The 14286-nt window shown below is 49.1% G+C and overlaps 3 protein-coding genes across 4 annotated transcripts in view; 1 reads left to right on the forward strand and 2 right to left on the reverse strand.

The window, feature by feature from the left end:
* The window catches only part of ZNF142 (zinc finger protein 142), a 15905-nt gene extending 14866 nt beyond the window's left edge, over window positions 1-1039 (reverse strand). The window contains exon 1 of the mRNA XM_008570749.1: window positions 745-1039. Coding sequence (XP_008568971.1) covers window positions 745-1024 — 280 coding nt within the window. The 5' untranslated portion in view covers window positions 1025-1039. The remainder of the gene's footprint in view (window positions 1-744) is intronic.
* Window positions 1040-3063: 2024 nt separating this feature from the next.
* On the forward strand, window positions 3064-7179 carry LOC103588917 (mitochondrial chaperone BCS1). Of its 2 annotated transcripts, none has more exons than XM_008570751.1 (8): window positions 3064-3142; window positions 4648-5016; window positions 5114-5253; window positions 5474-5668; window positions 5920-5983; window positions 6237-6406; window positions 6614-6731; window positions 6871-7179. In XM_008570751.1, the coding sequence occupies exons 2-8, from the start codon at window positions 4697-4699 to the stop codon at window positions 7121-7123; spliced, it is 1260 nt and encodes a 419-aa protein (XP_008568973.1). In that variant the 5' UTR covers window positions 3064-3142; window positions 4648-4696; the 3' UTR covers window positions 7124-7179. The 2 variants fall into 2 exon arrangements, with proteins under 2 accessions (XP_008568973.1, XP_008568974.1); XM_008570752.1 differs by lacking the exon at window positions 3064-3142 and adding an exon at window positions 3376-3916.
* Window positions 7180-7614: 435 nt separating this feature from the next.
* RNF25 (ring finger protein 25) lies at window positions 7615-14262 on the reverse strand. The gene is made up of 10 exons (XM_008570753.1): window positions 14137-14262; window positions 11693-11767; window positions 11335-11437; window positions 11179-11246; window positions 11011-11080; window positions 9736-9807; window positions 9499-9636; window positions 8868-8960; window positions 8440-8574; window positions 7615-8276 (listed from the first exon to the last, which is right to left on the reverse strand). Exons 1-10 carry the CDS (start codon window positions 14175-14177, stop codon window positions 7698-7700), a joined length of 1374 nt encoding a protein of 457 aa, XP_008568975.1. The 5' UTR covers window positions 14178-14262; the 3' UTR covers window positions 7615-7697.
* Between the last annotated feature and the right edge of the window lie 24 nt (window positions 14263-14286).

Below are 14286 nucleotides of genomic sequence, written 5' to 3' on the forward strand. Positions count from 1 at the left end.
TTCCCAGGCTTTTTTTCTTTTAAATTTCTTTCACCACACAGAAGTTTAGAAATATTATAAACAGTCAAATTAGCTAATCTTTCCCAGTATTCTTTGCCACTATATTACACTGCCAAGGGAAGGAGTGACAACTGTATCTAGAGGATGACAGTTAAAAAACAGGGAAGTTTTCTAAAAATAAAAGGTTGTGGATATGAGAAGAATAAAAGGAAGAATCTTTCTCCTAGGATAAATAAAATTGCTCAACCCCTACTCTAAATAAGCCCTGGATGGTTGAAGTATGTTACGCACAAGAAACTAGGGCAGGGAAATACCAGATTACTTCTGGAATGCCCTGCCAAGCTCAGGGTGGTAGAGACAGGCTGGGCCTTTTGCCTAAGCCCTGGCTGCAGTTCTTGGGTGAGAGGGTCAATATGAGGGAAAGAATCCCCAAGGTCTGTAAGAGTAAGGACAAGCCAGGATTGGGTAGAAGTATCAGAAAAGCCTTCCCTCTGGATTACTGCCTGGAAGACTGGAAGCTCTCACAGGGACAGCCTCTGCCAAAAGCTTGGCCCGGGACTGTGCACCACTTTGGCAACCTTCAGTCAACATGCACCAACTGCAAACCAAATTACAACATCTCTAAGTATAAAAATAGGATGCTTCCCTGTGTTTTCATCATATTCATATGGAAGAATAAAAAATAGCACAGACAAAACCTCAGGACTGCTTGTCACACTGGACTGCAAGCAACTATGTTTGTACCTGGGGTGTCTCCAGGAGCACCTGGAGACAAGGTTCCAGCTACTGTTTCCACAATGATCTCCATGTTCCCAGGGCCCTCTTCAGTTGCTGTCGCCTCTACCAGCAAGCAGCCTGGGTCAGCAGGCAAAGGTGTGGAGTCCCCAGAAGGACAGGGGCTCTGGACAGGCCCCAGGATTCCACGGTTAGAGAGAGGTGGGGGGATCAGCAATAGCTCAGGGCATAGTCCATCCATCTCCCCAGTGCTGTTGGCTGGCTGTGAGTCCAACATAGGGTCTGTCATCACCACCAACTTGTGTGCTGTGGCCTTTTAAATGCTGATAAGCCAACCAGAAGAAAAACAAAATATAGTTAGAGCGCTTGCTTTCTTCCCAGTTGGTGCAGGTACACAGCCCAGTGCCCACCCACTCAGGAATTTCCTTTCATGACAGCATGCCACACCGTGTTAACTTAAACAGAGGCTTTCTTTCTATGCCTGTGTTCATAACAAAAAGCATAAAAATGATAATAGGGTCAATATTAGGAGAGAGCCAACAAGTTTCAGAGCCAATATATGACAGACTGCAGGTTATGTTTCTTGCTAGCAGATGACCTTGGTCAAATCATTAAGCAATCTGGATTTTCAGTTGTGTTATCTGCAACAAAATTGTGTGGGGCCAATGGATTTCAGAGGTTCCTTTCCCTCTTAGTATTAGACGATCTCACTATCCCTCAGTGTGGGTATAAGGACCTTTCTTCATGATCTGGCCCCTAATGACCTCTCCAGACTCATATTCTACCTCTCCCGCAACAGGTCTCTGAACCACACAAACCACCAACAATCTGTGCAAGTCAGACAATAAGAGGAGTCTAGTGAAGAACCGTAAACACGAAGTTGCATCAGAGTAAAGCTAGGTATCTTACATCAAGATACCAAACCAGTGATTTCTCACATATAAAGTAACACATCTGGAGAAATTTCAAACTCATTAACTGACTATAGCATCAAACTGAACACTAGAACACAAATGAGAAACGAAAAGCAATCAAGTTGCATATCCTTTTATATATGGTTAAAATGAGTTTAAGCTGAATAATTAGTAATTAAGAATGACAGTAATCACTTCATTAAATTAAGTCACGGAGGTCGAATAAGGACCATGTTGCAGATGAGAAGATTTAAAAAAGAAAAGAAACAAAGTGAAATCTGATATTCCCTATTCTCCAGAACCCCGCAGCTCAAAACATCGGATCACAAGGACTCAGAATGTGGCAGGGAAGAGCACTTCCGCAGTCAGAGGGATTCGCTAGAAACCGCAGCCTCCACTTACTGAATATTATCGCTGCTCTGGGGAATCTTCAAGCTCGGCCATACATGGCCTCAGGGGGAGCCCAGGAGAGCGCGGCGCCGTCTGGACTGAGAACCTTCACCCGTGGGAAGGTGGAGTGAGGTGGGAGACAGGTGGACACGAGAGAAGAAATGTGCTTGTCTTTGGGGCAGAAGCAATGAGGAAGAGAAAGGACAAATTAAGGCAGAGAAAAGGCCTTGCGAAACAACGAATCCCGATCTAGGGACCAAGGCACCCTGATTCCCACCTGCCTTGGGGCTCTGGCCTACCGAGTGGCCTTCGACAGATACAGTCGCTTAGCTTTTCTGGGCCTCAGCTTTCCTATCTGTAAAGTGGAGTCGATGACGGCGTCCACATCGTCAGGCTGGAGCTGGATCACAAGAGCCAGCGAAAGGGAACGGCGTTTTATAACCCGAAAGGCTTGGGATGCAGCATCGTCATGATCACGGTCCCGAGGAGAGCCAGCGGGTACCGGGCGCGGTCCAGAGCGGTGACGCGGCTGAGGCGCCTGGGCAGCTGATGAGATGCGCCGGGGCCCCGCTCGTCGGCGTGCTCCCTTCAACACCTTCTCCCGAGGGTTCCCACCGCCCAGGCCCACTCTCGTCCTGGGGCTTGAGAAACTTTTGCCTCCGGCTCGCGGCACCCGCACTTCCTCTCAGTTCCCGCCCCGCAGCGGCTCACTCACCTCCCCGGCCAGGGCTGGCTGGGGCCGCATCTCTATGGTTGACAGAGGCTGGAGCGGCCTCCCGGGGCTTCCTTTGTGCGACCGCCTCTGGCCCAGCTGCCTCCAGGACATCGGCCATGTTTAGGCCGCTCACTCTTCCTCTTGCCCTCAGGCCGAGTACTCTATGATTTTTCCTCTAGCGTTTCTCCCCACCCACCGGCCTTGAAGCCCAAGGAGTACCATCGAGAGTTGTGGGGCAGAGTGGCAAGGCCTTCTTGGTGGGTGTGGCGGGAAGTAGAAATTAAGTCACGGAGGCGGGGACGGTGAATTCGGGGGCGGGGTCAAGCGGAACTTTCCTCAAGTGCGGAGGGGTGAAACCACCGAGATGGAGGGCCAGAGAGTCATGGCGGTAAGGGGGTGGTAAGGGGGCGGGGTGACGGATTATTCCAAACCACGCGACTGGAAGAGCTAGCTGGGGTGTTGAGGGGGGTCGGGAGGGGCTCTGGGTGTCTGGCAAGGACCGGGAGGCGGGGGGAGTTTTGACTCTGGCCTTCCATGCATAGGTGTCTTGGAATTGTGGATCCCAGCTCTGAGCCTCAGCCGGGGTCACTGCTGTCAATTCACCGCCCTGCGTGCCTGCGTGCCCAAAGTGGCAGGGGTTGGGGGTCGAAGGAGAGGTGTACTAGAAACAATTTGGTCCCTCTCCTTCAGGATCTTATTGTCTGCAGTTAGGCCCAGTCACATTTTATTGGAGAGAATTCGGGAAAGGCTCGGTGGAGGCAGTATCAGATGGGCAGGATTTCGAGAGAATGGAGGGAATAAAGAATGGTTATTCCGCGCCAAGAGAACTGTAGTGGCAAGGGGATGGGAGATTATTTGTATATTTGGTTGAACAGGGAGTATTACGAGCTAAACCATGGAAGATAGGTGGGCAATGTGTTGTAGAGGGCCATGAGTACCAGACTGAGGAGTTTGTAGCCAATACAGAGCTCTGTTGGGAGCCAGCCATTGAAGCAAGGAATGTGAAAGAATTGAAACTCATCTTTATGAATTAAAATCTGTACCTCTTTGGGAGACCGTGTTGTTGATAACACCAAAGTCAGGTGTTTGGATCACCATACTGGCCTGCTGCCAAAGCGGGGGAAAAGATCTGGACCTCTGTGTAGCTGTTTGGTGAAGAAAGGTGGAGACTCCTTAAAATACCATTTCAAGGATTAAATTTTAATTTAATTTTATTTTTTTCCTTTTTTTGTCTTTTTTTACTGACCGGTAACGGGATCGCAACCCTCGGTGTTGCGCCCGCACCTCGCTCAGCCAGTGAGCGGGAACCGGTCTCCACATGGGATCCGAACCCTCGGTGGGAGCGCCGCCACACTCCCAAGCGGAGCCCTCTCCAGTGCGCCACCGGCCGGCCCTAAATTTTAATTTTAAAGAGACAGTTTAGGTGGGAGGTAATAAAGGTCTAAACAGGACATTAGGAATGGGCATGTAAGGGAGAGGATATTTGGGAGACAGTGCTCATTGTAACAAAATATGGGGTTACTGACAGGTCAATGTAAGAGTCACCCCTGTTGACTTCAGCCACTGGGCCCCTTTCTATCTGAGATGGTCCCAGAGACCACAAAATTTCTATCCGTCCATTATCCTGATGTGAAGCCAGTTACTGGTCTCTCAGTTTGAAGGAATCTCCAAACATGGGAAGGACAAAATGGGATAAGGGGCCTGGAGTCTCAGCACTTGCATTCCATCACCACCTCTGCCCCACAAAAGGATATTTCTGTAGCACACAGTCGTGCTGACATGTCCTTCTTGCTTTTGTAGGTGGGAGTGGGGCGGGTCTGGAGAGGTATTGTGGTGTCCAGTTTCTCAACTAATTGCTTGCTTTGTCCCATCTCCACTGCTCCCCACCCCTAGGTTTTGATAACGCCTCACGGCCTGTAAAGTTTGGTGTTTCCCTTTCAAGATGCCGCTTGCAGACTTCATTCTGGCCCTGAAGGACAATCCCTACTTTGGGGCTGGATTTGGGCTGGTGGGTGTGGGCACAGCCCTGGCCTTGGCCCGGAAGGGTGCCCAGTTGGGCCTGGTGGCATTCCGGCGTCATTACATGATCACACTGGAAGTCCCTGCTCGAGACAGGAGCTATGCCTGGTTGCTTAGCTGGCTCACCCACCACAGTACCCGTACTCAGCACCTCAGTGTTGAGACTTCATACCTTCAGCACGAGAGTGGCCGCATCTCCACCAAGTTTGAATTTGTCCCCAGCCCTGGAAACCACTTTATCTGGTAAGGTTGGGAGCCAGGGAGGTCTCTGAGAGTAGAAAAGGAGAAATAGAGCTGGGTTTGATCCATTCACGTACTCCCTTCTGACCATTCTTATTAGGTATCGGGGAAAATGGATCCGGGTAGAACGAAGTCGAGAGATGCAGATGATAGACTTGCAGACGGGGACTCCTTGGGAATCTGTCACCTTCACGGCCCTGGGCACTGACCGCAAGGTTTTCTTCAACATCCTGGAGGAAGGTGTGGGATGGCACAGGCAGGCTTTATAGGGGGGTTACAGGGATGGAGATATTTGATGTCAGAGGAAGAACAGCTTGGAGAGTAGTAAGAGGATCTTAGCCCACAGGAGCAGGGGGCCAGAAGGAGGCCATTTTGGCACAGCTCTACATAATTGAAGACTCAGCCATGGTGAAGAGAATTCTTGGCTTTCTCTCATTTCTCTCATTTCCCCCCCTCCCAGCTCGAGAGCTAGCCTTGCAACAGGAGGAAGGGAAGACTGTTATGTACACAGCTGTGGGCTCTGAATGGCGCCCTTTTGGCTATCCACGCCGGCGGCGGCCACTGACTTCTGTGGTTCTGCAACAGGGTCTGGCCGACCGAATTGTCAGAGACATCCGAGAATTCATTGATAACCCTAAGTGGTACACTGACAGAGGTGAGAAGCAGCTGGGAGGAGCTTGGCTGGGCTTCTTTTGACATGTTGTTAGAGCAGGAGGAGACAGGCTGGTCTCTGGCAAGGTGGTGCGATGTAAAGCTCTAGCCCACCTCCCAGAGATGTACGGGAAGGAAAAGTTGCCTATGGGATGATTTCTTTCCTCGAGGGGGCAGGGCTGGGAATGAATGTGGACATCTGGGGCAAAGTACCTGAATCATTTTAGGTCTTGATCATACTGGCTGTATCCCTAGGCATTCCCTACAGACGTGGCTACCTGCTTTATGGGCCCCCTGGTTGCGGAAAGAGCAGTTTTATGTGAGTAGAGCCAAAATTTCTCTTAATTCTGCAAAACTTAGCTTTTGTGAAAAAAACTAGGCTGATGTGGTCTGAAAGGGAAATGTTTCTGGAGAACAGGGACCAATATGAACGTGAGACATGTGGAACATTAGGGTGAGTGGTGGAAGTTAGGCCTCTGAGACACACCTCCCAGGACTGTGAGCAAAGATCACTTTGGCCAAGGAAGAATTCCCAGATTGCCTACCACCTCCTGTCATCCCATCTTCCACAGCACAGCCCTGGCTGGGGAACTGGAGCACAGCATCTGCCTGCTGAGCCTCACAGACTCTAGCCTCTCCGATGACCGGCTCAACCACCTGCTGAGTGTGGCCCCGCAGCAAAGCCTGGTGCTCCTGGAGGATGTGGATGCTGCTTTCCTCAGTCGAGACTTGGCTGCAGAGAGTAAGTGAGGGGTGCTGAGGGAAGAGGAGTGGTTCTAAATGAGGAACAGTGGAAGTGGAAATCCACAGGGTTGACAGAGTTGCCTGAGTTAGCAATAAGAGCCCACAAGAGGTACTAAGTAGAGGAATATATTGGGGAGTTGAGGGAGATGCTAATTTTAAGCAGGGCTATGACCACCCATATTTGTTTATTTCTGCCTTCCTCCAGACCCAGTAAAGTACCAAGGTCTAGGTCGTCTCACCTTCAGTGGACTACTCAATGCCTTGGATGGTGTGGCTTCCACTGAGGCACGCATTGTGTTCATGACCACCAACCATGTTGACAGGTAAGAAGGGAGTGAAGACTGAGAGGCAAGACTCCACCCCCTCAGTGCCTTGGAAAGATCAGGAGGTTGAGGGGACCATCTTTTTTTCGGCTACTAGTGCGACTATTGCCTTGACTCTGCTTTCCCCGTCTTCTCCTAGGCTGGACCCTGCTCTGATACGCCCTGGGCGAGTAGACCTGAAGGAGTACGTGGGCTACTGTTCATACTGGCAGCTGACCCAAATGTTCCAGAGGTTCTATCCAGGGCAAGCCCCTTCCTTGGCTGAGGCCTTTGCAGAACATGTCCTTCAAGCTACAACTCAGATCAGTCCTGCCCAAGTGCAAGGCTACTTCATGCTATATAAAAACGACCCTGCAGGTGCAATTCACAATGCTGAGTCTCTGAGGAAGTGATCGACCAGGCTGTGCTCAACTCTTCTCTAGGAAATCAATAAACACCTGCCACACTACTCTGGTTGGTGACCTCCCTTCATCCCTCAGTATATTGGTACTTGAGTAAAAAGCAGGGGCTGCAATCACAGATGCCTACAGGGGTCAGTCAGGCAACTACATATACAAATGATTGGGGGCATAGCCTAAGACAAAGGGGAAGAGACAGTAAACAGGAAAATATATCCCTCCATCTAAAGGCATTCAAATAGAAAATATATACGAGTATATAAATGTGGGTGCACACATAATAGGTTATATATTACGGTGGTTACTAAGGATTCTACTCATACTAGTTTTCCCTGAAACCCACTATTCTAGCTGATGAGATATCAGACCCTCTTTACCCATATCTCTTGGGAGAAGAGACTTCAGAGCAAAGTTGAGGTCTGCTCTGCTGGACTCTAATCTTGCTAGGAATTTAGAAAAAGAGCCATAACTCAAAGGCTAGGCACTGCTGAGCAAAGAAAGCCAAACAAGGCCAAATATCTTTATTTTCCCCTTCCCAACCCCAATTCCCTGTCCACCCACAGTACTGCTAGGAACCATCCTCAGATTCCAGGCCCATAGGCTCCCTCCGATTACCAGACCTGTATCCTCCCCGGCCCCGAGGCAGGCGAGGGTAGGAGGAACCTTGTATCCGGCCTTTGGAGCGCTCCCATCGAGCACAGTCCCGAGTCCTGCGGGATGGGGAGTCCTGCCAGCTGCCAGGCCCCTTTTCTTGGGGTGGACCTTCAACCCCTTGGTTATGGGGTTCTGGCTTTAGGTCCACAGGCTCCTTGAAGGGCCCCTCGGGAGGTGGCAGTTCCTGGGTGTCACTGGTACCTTTGGGGGCACAGCATTCCCCTCCCTTCCAATGCCTCTGTTCCAGCTGTCGCCAGGGGCCTCGACTAGGCTGGGGGGGATCTAGCACAGCTTTCTGGGTCTTCCCCAACCTCTGCTGATTTGGCCCAGCCCCTGGAATCTTCTCACACATGTACTGGGTGGCAACAGGCAGAGGAGTTGGCAGGGTGGGTTGGGCAGTTGGTGAGGTGGACAGTTCTGCTGCAAGGGCACTGGGTGGGTGGGATCCTCTGGAGACATCTACAGTTGACTCAGGTTCCACAGGGGCAGGAGGCTAGAAAGAAGTGAGGCAATGGAGGGAGGGAGATGCAGTTGCTCAAAGCAGGGAACTGCAGGCCCCTCTCCTACTGCCTGAGCTCACCCTTAGGGCCACGGCACAGTGGTGTTCATAGGAAGGCTGGTGGCACTGCAGGATGAATGAGAAACCCTTCCCTCACCTGCTGAAGGCTGATGAAGTACCGGTTCCGCTCAGCCTCAAGGTCAATGATGCCCCCCCGCTCCTGCTGCCTCTGGTAGAGCCGCTTGCGCTCTTCTTGCTGGCGCAAGGTTTCCGCATTGGGCTGGTACAGCTCCTGGAGGAAAGGACGCAGAATGCAAGGAGGAAAGAATAGGAGAAGAAGGCAGATTTGAACCCTTACTCTTCCAGGACTGCCTCAGGAGATCTGTACAAGGTTCTTGGTTTTGTCCTTCAGATTCAGGCTCCCGAAACCTTAGCTCCCAGTGGGGGCTGTGAGACTTTGCAGGGAGGTCCTAGGCAGGTCAAGCTCAATTATAGATATCCCATTCAACGCAGACAACATGCCATTCCTCCCCCCTTTAGAGAATGCTATTGTCCCTGGCTCCAATTAGAAGGGAATCCCCTTACCATGGGCTGTTGGGGTTCAGGGGCTGCTTTCAGTGCAGCAAGATCATACACAAGGGGTTCTCTGCACACCGGACACTGTACACCGACTGCCTTCTAAAAAAGAGGAGAAATCACACCCATGCTTCACAGGCTAGTGTGCTCCCCTGGTGTTATCCCCAGTCAGACAGCCTAATCTGCAGAGGGCTATGACTGAAGGGCATAGGCATATCTGTTCAGCTATGAGAGGGGACAGAGTAAGGGAGGTTTAAGAAATCTAGGAATCCCCAAAACTGCACACAATATATAAGCATATATAAGGATGCCCTTTTTTATCCAGATGGGTGAGATTTCATTAGTCTCAAAGGTTTCTATGACCCTAAAAAGGTTAAGAGCCACTTGAGTGGTGGGATATAAAAGGCTGTGAAAGTCAGCACCTGGGCTGGCCTGTGGCTCACTCGGGAGAGTGTGGTGCTGATAATACCAAGGCCACGGGTTTGGATCCCATATAGGGATGGTCGGTTAGCTCACTGGCTGAGCATAGTGCTGACAACACCAAGTCAAGGGTTAAGATCCCCTTACCGGTCATCTTTAAAAAAAAAAAAGTCAGCACCTAAGGGTGTCAGGTGAGAGAGCAAAGGCTGCTGAGGTCTACCTGTTTGGTTGTGGCATGCTGTCGTTCCTGTTCCTGTCCTTGTGCCTTCAGCTCTTGCTCCATGTGCTGGATGTACCGAGCAAGGCAGTGGCAGTGGAAGTAATGGTAACAGGGTGTTTTGGTAAAGGCCTCCTTCTCCTGGAGGGAGGACGGACATAGGGCACTGTGTCACAGCTCTCTCAAGAGCCCTTACCTGCCCATCCAAAGCAGATCCCAGGACCCGAGAGAGAAACCCACCTGGAAACCATAGAGGCAGATGACACACTGGCCATGGGGGATGTTGTTATCTGTGAGAATTTCCTTCCCTTTCTGAGAGGAGAGAAGACACTGCTCAAACAAGGTGGTAGGGGCAAGAATTGTAGGCAAAACAGGTCCACTACTTTCAGGAGTAACTGGCTGGACTTGACTCCCACCATGCCAGTTTGTTACCTTGTGTTTATGCATTTCTGTCTTGGTGATGCTCCCTCTGCTTGGAATCAATCCTTCTCCATGTACCCGCCCATCCCCCCAAATTTGATCTTCCTGGCTTCAAAATCCAATTTAATTGTTTTTCCTCTCATTAAGTTACTTTTAGTATATCTTGGAAATGAAAATAGTATACCTTGGAGAGAAAAAATGTTCAATTAAAACTCATCTTCAGGGAGGCCTTTCTTGATTAACCCCCTTTGTGAATTACTCCCTATGGGGCAATGAGTTTGTCTGTAGTCGGCTTTCAGAAAGAAAGTCAAGGCATGGACAACCCAAATGGACAGAGAATTCAAAATGCATTGAGTTGGGCTAAGAAATATGCATTTTTGCGTTGTTATTTGAATAGCTAATACTCTGGAGTTCCACAAAGTTCAAAGCTGCATTCTGGAGGCCTGACCTAGGAGTGCTACACTGGTCTAACAGGCCCACTCTCTTTGACTCTAGGCCACCCACCTTCATTCTGTTCTGAACATTTTTCTTAAAAATTTAAAGTAGAGGAAAATAAGACTTACTTAATTGTGTGTTTTTAATCTCAAACAACAAAAGCTATCTGTGTCTAATAACTTATAGCTCTAGGTATTGCTCCATGTGGGTTGTTTCCTTAACCAGGGTATAAACTCTTTGAGTAAAGAAACCATGACTTTCTCTAGCAATTCCAAAGGCAGGCCAGCCTTCAAATGTTCATTTATGGCTAAGATCTTCCCAGGCAAGATCCACATCTTTTGCCACTTTCAGTTGCCAATGCCAAGAGAACAAAAAATGCACTGAAACCAAAGCAAGAAAAATGCAAATTATAGAGGAAAAGTAATTTTCTGTCAAGATGCTGGAATAAATAGGCAACTCAGGGAAGCTACTGAACTGTTTTTTGGGGGAGCTTTTTTGAAATAGAAGTTTCATCTTTTTGAATTAATGTAGGCCTTACCTAAATAAGGACTAAATGAACGATTCCAGATATATTTAAGATTCTAGGCCCATGGTTTCCCTCCAGAGAAACTGCTCTAGCTTGAAGGAAAGGACATTTTCCCAGGCTATCACACCTCTTACCTCAATGAGTTCATAGAGCATGGCCGTGCCCAGCCCAGCCTTGGCCACGTGGCTCAGCACCTGCGAGATCCTGGAGGAAGAGGGCAAGCCAAATATTAGGCCTGCCCCCTTCCCTTACCAGGCAGAGCTACATCCTGAGTATTCCCTACTCTGACCAGCCCAACTTACTTGTGGATCTGTTCATCTGAGAGTCCTCGGGGATTACGGATAGCGATCTGTGGCACTTCATGGGGATACTAGTGGGGGAAAATAACAAGTTACTGCTAAAGTGATCTACCCCAGGGACTCTCCCCTTCCTCCTCTGCCATAGAATAGGAACCTCACCTGTGCTGGGACCTGAAGCACCAGAGTAAAGCAGACATACTGTGAATCCTGGTCTTCTGCAGTGGCAGGGTGCAGAGTGATGTATATCTCCCATGGTGAAGATCTGCAGGTAGATAGACCCAGAATGTGACTGGGCAGAGGCTTAAGGCCTGAGGAAGATGGGAGTAAGACAGTAAAGTGGACAGAGGAAGTGAGCATTGGACTCTTTCTTTCAGGGGGGATTGAAGGAATAACTTTTGTCTCCATGAGAAAAACATTATCTCTGAATCAAGGCTCACAGTGTCTTAAGACCGGATTCTGCATAGAATCCTCTCCTCATTACTAAGAGAACTCCAGCCCACCCTTAATTGATACATACCTGCCATTTCCTTTTATCACCTGTAGTTCATCCAGATAGATAGACTCTAACACTTCGACTTCAGAGGGTAGGATCCTAGAGAGACAGGATCACCATAATAGATCACCATAATAGCTCACCATAATAGCTCTCCCTGATAAAGCCTGCTTAGAAAAACAGCAATCTGGATGCATTCTCTTGCTAAACTTTAAAATGAGGGAAATATTTCCTTAAGTTGTCAAATGGCCAGGTAGGAAGCATGGGAATCAGAATTTTAGAGATCATTTCTGCCAACATATGAGGAAACGGATTCCCAGAGAGGTGAAATGGTGAAATGACTAAGGCTTAACACAGATAGAACTGAGACCAGAGCCACATTTCCTGACTCCCTGTTTAAGTTTCATTCCACTGTTGGTTATCCCTTAGTGGTCATCTCTCTGAGCCAAAAATATGGCATCCATTCATTAGCATCAAGGTTAACAATACTACTCCTGACCTTCCCCATACCACTTTTCAGCATAGATCCCAGTGCCATGCTGCTACTGTCTACACACTGCCAACAGCAGTCACACTAATCCTTCTCAAAGGAGATACCAATCTGAAAAGAATAGGTGGTATGAAGGCTGTGTTTTAGTAGAAGAACCATCAGCCATGAGGTCAGTAATAGGTATCAATCCCTTACCAGCTATGTGATCTGGGTAGTTATTTAACTCTGTAAGCCTAAGTTACCCTGTCTACCACACTTAGATAATACCACCTACTCTCTAGGGTTATTGTGAGGATTAAAGGTGATTTGTTTATGTAAAGTACTTAATAGTATCTGGGCCATAGTAGCTAGTCACTAGTCTATGTCCTCTTTTTTCCTGTTTGTATATAACCTGTCTTTTAAAAGGAAAGAGGGAAGGATGTAGTTAGAGTACTCTGTGTGTTTTTATGACCCTTGGCGGTGTAGTTGATATAGATCAGCCTGTGCAGGTTAGGATCCATGGTCCTGATGTAAATCAGAGGATGCACATGTGTAAGCATAGAAACAGCAGTTGTAATGACATTGAAGATGAGTGATTAGTTTGAGTCCACAGCTCTATCCAGGTGATACATGGAAAGATGCATGCTTTGCTTTCACATAGTTATACTTTTCCCTCTTCACCACAAGCAGGACTGCCCTAGCATGACCTATATCAGTGGTCCTTTTTTTTTTTAAGTCTTAGGTAGAAACTTCAAAATATAAAATATAGAACTTTACACCTCATAGATAACAGTGGAATAGCTCTGGTTGATATACAAGTGAAAGTCTCAGAGTACCACAGGCACGCTGCTGCATTAGCTGCTGCCCTCTCCATGGCTCAAGATGTCTCCTCAGAATTGTAAAGTTGCCCTGAACGCCACTAGTCTAGATACTCTTAATAAAGGCCAACACTGGCTGGGCTCCCTGAACCCATGTAACACTGAGGTGTAGGCCTCAGCTAAGAGGCCTTTCAATACTTTGTCCACACTAGCTGTGACCTGGGTCCTGGATGTGAGGTATAGGATGGGATGGCGGTAAGGTGGTGAGTAAAAAAAAAAGGGTGGAGAGGTTGTGGAGAATGTCCTAGTACTAAGAATATAAGATCAGGGTCAGGTAGACCTAGATGCCCAGTGGTAACTACGTACCTTTTGGCAAATCACTTTCCTTCTCTGGGGCTCATCTAGTCTCCTCAGATGCCTACACATCAGAGTTATTCATGAAAAGGAGGCGTATGTATGTTAAAAATTCATCATGATCCTCTCAACTACTCTATTAGGTAGATGCCACACCCACTTTTTTTTTTTTTTACAGCTGAGGACACTGACTCATAGAAGCTAGGTGGCCTGCACAGCATCACATAGCTAATAAAATGTGGAGTGAACCCACATTTGTCCGGTTTCTAAATCCCGGATCCTTCCAGGTTCTGGTCTCTTGTTAAGAATGCTTGAGAGACGGACTAGGTGGGCTTTTTGTGAGGTGTAAAGCTTTATTCAGACAATAGTCCTCATTAGTGCCATCAGGGAGACAGAAGATTGAGGAAAGCACAGACGAAAACAGGCTGATCCAAGGGGAAAAGGGGACGGGAGCTGGAGGACATCGGTCCCGGGAGGTGAAAGGGAGGCGAGGGGGTCTGAGGAGCAGGTATCCTCGGGGCCCCTGAGAAAATTCACTTCGGGAGAAGAGAAAGGGATGGGGAGGGGCCAGAGGAGAGGGGACCGAACCGGAGAAGGCGCGGCCCGAACTGGTCTGGCCAGCGCAGACCCAGTGTCCACTCACATAAGCTCCCCTCCACCCTCCCGTTCCCAGTCCAGAAGCTCTCCTAGGAAGAGATGTCAGGGTCTCTGCCCTCCCTCATCCCTCGCTCCACCCCACACTCCCGCCGTGCGGACCGGCTGCGGCCGCCGCTAGTCCCCCGGACCAGATCCAGGCGGTCACCCAAAGCCCATGACCCCAAAGTTACCAGTCTTCCTCCCCTGCAGGAGCCGACGCACACGCCGCCATGTCTGCCCCGGCCCGCAGCCGGAACCGGAAGTACCGTGAGGAAGTCGGAGGAGGAGAACTAGAGGGCGGCGGTGGGAAGCTAGTGCCGTTTCTAGGCAACCGCACACTC

Source organism: Galeopterus variegatus, unplaced genomic scaffold (assembly GCF_000696425.1).
Source record: "Galeopterus variegatus unplaced genomic scaffold, G_variegatus-3.0.2 Scaffold626, whole genome shotgun sequence".
NCBI classification, from domain to species: domain Eukaryota; kingdom Metazoa; phylum Chordata; class Mammalia; order Dermoptera; family Cynocephalidae; genus Galeopterus; species Galeopterus variegatus.